The following is a 10,920-nucleotide window of genomic DNA, read 5'->3' as shown; positions in this document are numbered from 1 at the left end:
GTTTTAAGAACTGATCTTTATATTATCTCATATTAATAAGAAAACTTACTTAAAGATCACAAGTGGTTAAATTGTACAACTGTTGTTTTTAAAGGTCATGACTTAAGCAATTTCCCATATATTCTGTTTTTCTAGATATTTTGACTCCTCTTCCCATAAAGAGTTCAAGAAAATTTTAAATACAGTTTTTAAGGTTTTTCAGTAGTGTCTTTGAATACTTTTAACATCTGACCTACATCTTTCTGTAAAGGACTTTAAGATAATTTCCTTCATGATATTTTAAATAGCAGTTTATGATTTGAGGCTGACGTTCTCATTATCACTACAACCATTCTTTTCTGTTGTTGTTTCCTGAAAGAAGGTTATGGCATCACACTCTTTGATCTATCTTGCAATTAAATTGGGCATGAGAGTTAATGCTATTCATCTAACTTTTATATGAAAAGTATATTTTCAAGTAGTGAAGATTATAAAGTTCTTTATGACTACTTCTTTTACTTTCGGATAAAAAACGGAAATATATTGCTCATTTCAAAAATTCAATTCAGGCTGGGCACTGTGGCTCATGCTTGTAATCCCAACACTTTGGAAGGCCGAGGCAGGTGGATCATGAGGTCAGGAGTTCGAGACCAGCCTGGCCACGAACGGTTTCACAAAACGGTGAAACCCCATCTCTACTAAGAATAAAAAAATTAGCTGTGCATGGTGGCAGGCACCTGTAGCCCCAGGTACTCGGGAGGCTGAGGCAGGAGAAGAATCGCTTGAACCCAGGAGGCGGAGGCTGCCGTAAGCCAAGATCACACCACTTCACTCCAGCCTGGGCAAGAGAGAAGACTCCATCTCAAAAAAAAAAAAAAAAAAAAAAAAAAAAAATCAATTCAGTAACTTTAAAAAATAAATTTTTGTTACAAATTAAATCAAATAATTGACTCCCTTATTTATTTTGACTCAAAACTGGACAACCACTGGCATTTGACTGCAATAATGATTTAAAAATTAATAAGCTGATTTCTGCTCAGAAAGTGCTTCTTCTAATGCATTTCTGTCTACAATGTGGAATATCTATCTCCTTTAGGTACACCTTGGATGATGTGGACTCTAAAAATCCAAGTTACACCCAAGATTCCATTATCCTATGGTTACTCACTTGGACCACAGACATGAAGGACCTGTCTGCAAGAAATAGAAGAATCAACTGGAGCTCAACCAGTGAATCATCCCCATAATGTAGGGAAACCTTAGAGAGAAGAGTCGGAAGGATGTATTGGTTGTTAGGAAAATGTAGGCTACCAGGAGAAAATGACATCCTCTGTTAATAAGATCTGAGGTGCGACTCACATAATTGTCCCAATTTTTAAGATTGATGGGGAGCATGAAGCATTTATTTAAAGTGTTGACAGGTCCCAATAAATGCATAAACTGCATAGGACTCATGTGGTCTGAATGTATTTTAGGGCTTTCTGGGAATTGTCTTGACAGAGAACCTGAGCTGGACAAAGCAGCCTTGATCTGAGTAAGCCAACTGGTACAATGAAGCTGTCAGGTATCATTCTGCTCCTCTCTCTGGCTCTTTTCTGCTTTTTATCAGGTAAGTTTTTTCTTAAATTAAGATCCCATGTTTATACTGAACTGGATATGATGAGTAGCTGTTTATCATATTTCAAAATCCTAATGATTTTGATGTGAAAGAACAATTCTGAGAGATTATTGTAATGATGATAATGATTGTGATGACGACAATGATTATGGTAATAATTACAAAAATTACTGTTATTTGTTGAGTATATACCATATTCTAGGCATGTACCAAGGGATTTTATGTATTGTCTCCGAGACTCATAATAATGCATTTCTGTCTCTGCTATTCATATAAGAAACTGGAACAGAGAAATTGAGAAAATTAGCAAAAGACTTGCAACCAGTAGTTAGAATTTGGAATTTGAATCAGATTCTCTTGGCATCACATTTGATGTTTGTTCCATAAAACTAGACTGGAGGATGCATAATTGCATTAAATATTGTTTTGCTTTCCAGAATAAGGGAATATTTTCCTCCCCTTAGTTATTATTACAAATAAATTCAAATAATTAAAATTAAGACAATGGGGAAAATGGAAACTCAATGAGAAAATCTTTGAAAATATGTAATTGAACGTTAGAATGCAGAAACATATGTTTCTGGTGAGCTAAATAATCTTCAAGAAGGAGAATATCTTTGGCCACTTTAGTGGCCAAAGCACAATCATACTTCAAGGTTATGTTTTTCATGACAGAAGCACCGAATGAACAGGCCAATCATAAGCTATTTCTTTCCTTCCTTATTCTTCTACTCTTTCACATTGTAGAAGACAAAGCAAATGCTAGTTTTTAGATTCAAGACCTAGTTTCATCTCTTCTGTTAATGACCTGTGTCACTTAAAGAAATATCATAATTCTCTGAGATATTTTCTCATTTGTAAAATACTAGAAATAAAACTAAGCCCTGGGACCTTCCATATCTTATGTATCATTTATGTGACAGTAGCAGATAAATTTTACTACTATGCAAGATTTTAAATGGCTGTACAAGTAAAAAAAAAAAATCAGTGAGATTTAGTTGAGAGAGAAGCCAATGTTCACTGTATCTGGTCATAATTACTTAAACAAATACACTTAGAAATACAAAAAAAAATGGATAAAGGATTCCTGTGATATTATGGAGTAAACTTGACAACTAAAGCCAAATAACCTTAATGGATAGTTCAATCAGCTGAGATGGCAGAAAAAATATAGATCTGACTACGTAAAGTTTAGTTGCAAAGATAGTCTCAGAAATCAATTGTTATTCCATTTTCTTCTCTTTACAAAGGTGAACTGATCTTTAACAGGATCTAGTTGACTAACACAATTTACCAAAAGCAAGGATGCTTAACAGACATGTAAGATAGTATTTGGGAGGCCATAGTGCCTAAGGGCCAAAGTGAATTTTAGCCCTGGCACTTTCATTATATAGCTTTGCAACCTTTCTATGTTTGTTTCACTCATATATAAAATAAACACATAAAGGACTATCTCTGTATGGAGAATTAAATGAGATAAAGGCATGTATAATGCTTAACATAATAGATGGGGTATAGTGCATGTTTAACAAATGTCTATTAACATTATTGCCATAATTAAATTTAATAAAAAGAGTACTAAATTGGATTCCCTCATTGTGAATATTAATCCTTTTTCTGCCTTGCCACTTCCTACGTATGAGACATTAGGTAAATCTCTCCTCTTTTGATGACAGATTTGTACAGTAGAGAATTGACTGAAAATTATAATAATAAATTGTCCCTGGCTATAAAAACCACTTAGAGTCTAAAAAATATAGACTGTCCAGGAACTCTCTGGTTTTATATAATAGAATTTTTAAGTGATTGCCATAAGAATTTGTCATTTTAATAATCACCCATATTGCTAGTTACAAATCAATGAGGCTGGTAATCACTGCTGAAAAAATGAACAGTAACCTTCCTTCAAATTAAAAAACAACAACTTGTTTCCTCCTTATCTTTATTATTAGAGATTGTGCTTTAAGGAATTTCCAGTTGGTATCTCATAAGTGTTGACCATCATTGGAGATAGATTGTGCTAATCCACACTCGCTCTCATTGTGGTGCCCTTGGGCTTACATGGAGAGGGATTGGGAAAGGTGTCCCATAGGAATGGCCACAGATCAAAACTCAGCAGCCCATTCCAAGACTGGACTGAGGGATTTTATTATTTAAGTATTTTAAACCACTGAACTAATTAGTCATAAACTAATATTACACATACAACATTAAGAGGAAGGAAAAGGGAGAGAAACAAGACTACATATATATGGGATCTTTTCCCTTTTTAAGAATTTAGAGAGATGTAAAAGGAGAAATAAGTCACAAGAATGAATGAGTTGTTCCTTACCAGTTTACATTTGGGCCAAGTTTTAGAAGTTGAGCAATTTCAAACTCAAAGAACAAACTACAAGCTTCATCTCTTTCCCAACTGTCTGTGACAAAGGCTTTTGGAAGGAACTGCATGAAATGAACCTTGAAATGTCAAAGGTAGAGGATACTTTCCAATTCAACTTCTTCAAAGTGAGACCAGCGATGATAAGGTCATTTCCATAGTAAATTAGTGCCTGGGCCAGGACTGTAACATGAATTGCCAGATCCTTAATCCACTTTTTTTCTAACCCACCCTAACCTCCAACAATTGTTACCTCCTCATGGTTCATGTCTCTATATGACCTTCTTAAGAAGTGAGCAGATTAAAAACAAAAGAAGAAGAAGAAAAGAAAGGAAAAGAAAAGAAAAAAGAAAAGAAACGTAAAACAAACAAAAAAGCATGCCGTGATAGCCAAGTACAAGGAATAGATATTAGGAATTTCCTAATGTTGAAAATCTCACTTTTTGCACATCAATGAATTACAATGTTTGAATTTTGTGCTTTTTTTTTCAGGTGTCTTCAGTCAGGGAGGAAAGGTCAGTGCCTATTTTTATCTCTTCTTTCTGCCTGGGTGGTGCTTGGCTAGATCTTCACTGGCCAAAAAGAAATTTGTCTATGGTTAACAGGGCAAAAAAAATGAGCAGGCAAACCTTAGGCAGGCACCAGCAGAAATTATTATTCTTTAACTAAACTCTTGTCAGTTTAAAAGAACCTAACCACACATTCTCATACTTTTTTAGGGAAGAATAAATATACATAAAAATAGGATTTATCTGGGATAAAATTCATGCTCTATCATTGATTTCACTATGTGATCTTGGGGAAGTTACTCAACTTCTCCGACCTGCAAGTTCCACAACTATAGAAAAAGATAGTATTTTTCACTTCCTGGAATTGCAATTATATTTAAATTATGTAAACAGTGTGAAAGTATTTGGCAAGCCATAAAAGACTATATGTGTATTAGTTATTGATTAAAAATTAACATCCTCTGAAGAAGTTAGGATATAGGTTATTATTTCTTTTTTCAGAAATAAGAACTGAAAGTAGACAAGAAACTAGTTTATTGCTCTGTGTTGAGGACACACAGACTGATTCACTCAGATTTTAATAAAATTTGGTTTAAAAATTGGAATGAGCACAAATTATCTTCATCGTTGGATGTTTTCCCCCAAATTAGTTCACCAGTGTCTTTCTATCTTTTTCATTTTAACTGTCAGAGGACAACACAAATACTATTTGTTCTGCCAATCCTGTTCCTTTGTCCATATTAAGCATTTCTACTTGGTTTTGGAACCAGTTATTGTTTAGCCTTGGTGTTCCTTGTTATACCTTTGATGTGAAAATTTCTGGACACTACTACTAACTGATTGGAGTTGGCAAAGTCATTGGAAATATTTTCCAACCCTAATGTACCCACTGCATTATATAAGACTGTTTTTCTTTTCAATTTTAGCATCTCAGAAATTAGGATGCATCTTACAAGTGATGATGCATTTGTGTGTATGTGTGTGCATGTACATGCATGTGCACTTATGTGTATGTCTAACACATGCACACATGTGTGTTGGCATTGTCATATGAAACTGTATACCTTAAAGTTGTCTTATTATATTTAAATAAGCATGATAGTATGGTCTATACTAAACGTGAAAACAAACACCCAAGGAAAGGACACAACATCCAGCCAACACATTTCATATCTCATTAGGTAGTAAAATACAGTAAAACCATTACTCATAGGATTAAGAAATATGGAATTTAATCCTAGTTTTCTAGGGATTACTTACTTCCCACAACTTACTTCCCTTCTTTGAAGCTTGATTTCTCAGATTTTTTTTTTTTTTTTCTTACAAACAGAGGTTTTATTGCATTTAGTCCACAGACATATTTCACATTATCTCACGGAGTAGGGACACTGGGTGGGGGGTCCCTGTGCAGTACTTGGTGGGGTGTGTGGCTGGGAGAGATGGAGCAGTATAGCTGGTCAGACCCAAAAGGGGAGAAGGAGAGCTGGGGGTTCCTTAAAACCTACTGAAGTGCTGGGCACGGTGCCTCATGCCTGCAATCCCAGCACTTGGGGAGGCCGAGGTGGGTGGATCACCTGAGGCCAGGAGTTAGAGACCAGCCTGGCTAACATGGTGAAACCCTGTCTCTAATAAAAATACAAAAATTAATCGGGCGTGGTGGAGCACCTGCAGTCCCAGCTACTTGGGAGGCTGAGGCAGGAGAATCCCCTGAGCCTGGGAGGTGGAGGTGCAGTGAGCCGAGATTGTACCACGGCAGAGTGTTTTCTAAAGTTTATTTAAATGTTGCTACTTTCTGATTTTATGCTTGAGAAGGGCCAAAGTTTATAGTTTGTTTGCTTCATGATCACCTGGATTGCTTACTAAATATACAGATCTCCAGGCATCATGCAAGACATTGAATAATAATCAGAAAGGTAGGGAGTTTGAGTCTGCATTTTAAATAACTATCCAGAGGACATTTATACATAAGAAAACTGAGCATTTTTCTCTAGGTAAGAGGAGGCAAACTGTATTGGAGTCAGATAGTACAGATGAGTGGAGTCCTCATTCATACTTCCTTGCTGTATGACTTGAAAAATATTGTTTCCCTTCTCATTGCCTTTATACCACATCACTAAGATGAAGGTTTGAATTCAATGATCTCTAAAACCCCTTCCTGCCGTAACTATGTGAATTATTATCAACCAAGCCTGTCCTGCCAAGGCTATTGTCTCTTCTCCACTCAAATATAAACGACAGGGAAGTTCCTATACTTTTAAATGACACCGAGGCTGCCATTTCTCTTTTCCATGCCTGGAGGGAGGGTGGAAGTTTCAATGCCAGCAGAAGACTTTGAAACTATCATTAGGAGCTTGTTTACACAAGCCTGACCCAGCCAGAACAAACGGAAGTAAGATTTCCTCCAACACTCAAGTGATTCTTCTCATGCCAAGAATTCTCTACACGATGAGACATCTGATGGGAAATTATAGTTAGCAGTCTGAATTATGGACTCTAAAAAATATCACATTCATTTGAAAAGATTATTCAAGCTAAACAAAATCATGTTGCCAGACTTTTGGAAATCATAGTCCAGTAAAATTTTCCCTGTAAATGTAAATGACTAATATGCTTACAACTCTTTAATTTGCCAAGGAGCTAGACTAAACAGCACAATAATAACTATAAGAGTAAAATAAAACTACTATTTATCATCACTAGCGTTTCATTAAGTAATTTCCTGTATAGCACCAAAATGTTTAAAAGACATATTTTCAGAATAAAGATAGTCCTTTGACTGAATACATTTTGCTTTTTGAATGTATTGCATTTAATATTTAATATTACTGCATTGCCTTTAATATTTTTATATTTTCTTATCAGGCTCTGTATTTGGGAACCATATCCTTAAAGAGCCGTTTAGATGAATAGTCCGAATTGGAATGAACAGAATAAGCCTTTTAAAAGTAATGATTGACAACCGTTTTCTGTTACAATACTTTTTGAAATACTTTATTTTTGCTTGTATTTTAAGATAAGAATTGGTGAATTTTCATATCATTGGTAAAACAATGCTCCATTACTCTAATGAGTTTGGAGTTTTTTATTTTTCCGAATTAGCTTGATTTTGCTTACAATTAATATACTGACAAAATATCTAAATACAGTTTGGGAATGGTATCTAGTACCTATAACTTAATTACAAATTGAAAAACTAAAGCCTCAGAAATGAGGTCTAGCTGACTTACGTCTACCAACAGCAGTAAAGCTGTGAAGTCAACACTTGAAGACTTCTGACTCAATATGGAGTGAGCTTTCCGTGGTTGCATACTGCTTTTAATCAGCAATAGAGGGTCATTGTGAAAGAGCTTTGAGCACTACAATTTCTTAAGTAAATATAAGCTAGTGATTACTATTCTCACTTAAGCAAATAATATGATAAGTACATTAGTTTCAAATAAGGTAACTTGTGTCCACATGCAGGAAGAATTTGAAATTAGAAGGCAAAGGAGGAAGAGACACCATGCTAAAATGTCTCACACAGTGAGTTTAGAGGCTGTCTAAAATTAAAGGAGGAAGTATTTGGGCAAAAGTAGCTATTTCTCTCACCCAGCCGAAGTTAAGGAGATAAAAACTTATTTTATTGGTTCAGACAAGAAATGTTGAGGACTGGTATAGACAGCAAATTTGGAACTGGAAAAGAAAATGAAGTAAAGCAATGCAGAAGGTAACACAAGGGAAAATAAATGGCAGTGTTTCAATCTGAGAATCTGAAAAATGCTGCTACCATGAAAAATGGAAAAAATAGAACACAAAACTAGTTTGGAAGGAAACAGTTGTATTTTGCACATAAATGTCTTAAGTATGAATGAAATTATTGAGTAAAAGGATATATATATATATATTTTGACAATTGAGAGTTAGAGTTTGAGATGTTTATAAAAAATCAATAAAAAAAAAAGTCTGGAATTTTTCAGTACCATATGGGAAAGTATATGTCATTAGGAAGAGAAAACCAAGTATATTAAACTATGTAGGAAATGACCATAATTAATTCCCAGGAAGAAAAAAGAAAAGACAGCAAGAAAGAGAAGAAACAGAGAGCCAGAGAACTGACATATAATGAAAGTCTGGAAAGAGTTTCAAAAAGGTTGGAGTGATGAAGAATAGCACATATCATAAGGAAATCATGAAAGTTTTAAAACAACCAATAGATGTGTTTTGTATTTTTGAGAGCAGTTTCAATAGAGTAGAAAGGGGAGGGAAATAAGGGTGAGAGGAAGCCAAGTTTGGCAGCAATTTGGAAAACAGATATGGTAAAGAATGGAAATAATTTAACCACAAAGGTAGTGTTTATCAGTAATAGAAGGAAGAGATGCCATCCTATATCCCAAGTCCACATTTGTGTGATTGCAAATTTTCATTGGTTTTATTTGTAAACCTAAAATGCTAGACTTAAGTATGAATAATCCTGAGTCTTTAGTTGACTGAATGACCATATAAGCTCAAATTTCCAGAAGCATTCTGTACCTTCTTCAACCCCTGGGGCCCACAGAGAGTGGTTGTCTCCTGCCCAGCCACCATGTTAAAATGTCTCACACAGTGAGTTTAGAGGGCTCTCTAAAATTAAAGGAGGAAGTATTTGGGTAAAAGTTGCCATTTCTCTCACCCAGCCGTAGTTAAGGACATAAGAGCTTTATTTAAAACACATCACGGAAAGTATTCACTGGTAAATCTTGAACCATCAAAGCTAGAAGAGTCCCCAGATACTGTTTAATATCATGGTGTTGACCATTTTCTATGAGTTACAGAGATCTTTTAGAGCTACTGTAGTTAGCATAGACCGGTAATAAGGTTACTTTCTACACTCCTAATCCAGAACTATTTCAAATATTCTGTGTGCACTCTTTGCGACTTTTATATGACCGCATTTGATCCTTATAAAAACCTTGGGAATCTGAAAATGAGGTATGACATGTGTTCTTTGTTTGCTGTTTTTTGGTTAAGAAAATTGAGGTGCAGGCATCGAGTCCTTTGTTCAAGATAACACAGACAGTTGATGGCAGAACAGGTTCTAAAACATGATTCTCAGCTTACTTCAGAGATCATCGAAGGCCACTAAAATTTAAGAGTATGATATTTATCTGTTCTATGGAAGTTTGTTCATATTCCACTTGATTGATTTGCTTTCATTTATTGAAATGCTTTGCTTTTCCTAGTATTCTTCCATGGGGCAGAGGAAGAAAATAGTTGGGTATGGGTTCAGTTGTACTAGGCTCAACTGAGATAATCTATGTGAAAGTAGCTTGAATATTATGAAGCAATTGATAAACACAAGACAGTATTATTTTATGGAACTAGGATAGGGATAAAGCAAGTTTCCTCTCTCCATATGTAAATGTCACTTCATTCCACACAGATATATTTGGAGGGGTTCAGCTTAACTATTGCTTATTGTCATTATTCTTGAAATAATGGCTCAAAAGTTATTTACACACCAAATGTGGACTTAACTGACATTCTGTTGAAAACGATCTTTAAGCTCCAGACTACTTTTGAAAAACAGCTATAGTTGAAAGGATATGTTAGTGGCACAGGTGCTACCATTCCTACTATGGAGCCCATAATAATAATTATTAATCAGGCATAACATATGTTCTTAACAATAATGCAACCTTAGAATCATTTTAAAGACAGCAACTTAGCAGTCATTACTAAATGTTTGTAGTAAGCACAAACGTTCAAATTCCACAGACTCTGAAACAGGGTAAGGTAATAAAAAGACATTAGATGCACCTATAATCTTAGTTACTTGGAAGGTTGAGGCGGGAAGATGTCTTGAGGCCAAGAGTTTGAGACTAGCCTGGGCAACATAGGAAGACTCTATCTCTAAAATATATATATGTGTGTATATATGTTTGAGTGTGTATATATATATGTGTGTGTATATATAGCAGCACAGCAAGACTCTATCTCTAAAGTGTATATATATATTTAGTATACAAATATGTATTTATAATATATATAAGTAGATACATTTAGTAACTATATACTTTAGGGATAGAGTATATATATATTTTAGAGATATACTTTATATATATGTATCATATATATTAGTTTATGTGTATATACATAAACACATTAGAATTTTGTTTTCAAGAGCTTATGGATGGATATTGCATCCACAGGGAAAAGTAACAAGCATCAGGTGATGTCTGGTGCCCATTGTAAGGTTCATCCATGTTTTGGTTTTGTTTTTGTTTTTATTTTTTGATCGAGTCTTGGTCTGTCACCCAGGCTGGAGTGCAGTGGCGCGATCTCGGCTCACTGCAAGCTCCGCCTCCCGGGTTCACCCCATTCTCCTGCCTCAGTCTCCTGAGTAGCTGGGACTATAGGTGCCCGCCACCACACCCGGCTAATTTTTTTTTTTTTTTTTTTTTTTTCGTTTTTAGTAGAGA

General features: G+C 35.1%; 1 protein-coding gene across 1 annotated transcript in view; it reads left to right on the top strand.

Moving 5' to 3' along the window:
• The first annotated feature begins 1,227 nt into the window (after positions 1-1,227).
• The window catches only part of SPINK6 (serine peptidase inhibitor Kazal type 6), an 11,411-nt gene continuing 1,718 nt past the window's right edge, over positions 1,228-10,920 (top strand). The window contains exons 1-3 of the mRNA XM_023227037.2: positions 1,228-1,327; positions 1,455-1,588; positions 4,467-4,489. Coding sequence (XP_023082805.1) covers positions 1,531-1,588; positions 4,467-4,489 — 81 coding nt within the window. The 5' untranslated portion in view covers positions 1,228-1,327; positions 1,455-1,530. The remainder of the gene's footprint in view (positions 1,328-1,454; positions 1,589-4,466; positions 4,490-10,920) is intronic.

The sequence above is a fragment of the Piliocolobus tephrosceles genome, chromosome 4 (assembly GCF_002776525.5).
Source record: "Piliocolobus tephrosceles isolate RC106 chromosome 4, ASM277652v3, whole genome shotgun sequence".
Classification (NCBI taxonomy): domain Eukaryota; kingdom Metazoa; phylum Chordata; class Mammalia; order Primates; family Cercopithecidae; genus Piliocolobus; species Piliocolobus tephrosceles.
The sequence above is the reverse complement of the archived record's forward strand: the minus strand, read 5'-3'. Positions and strand labels throughout refer to the sequence as shown.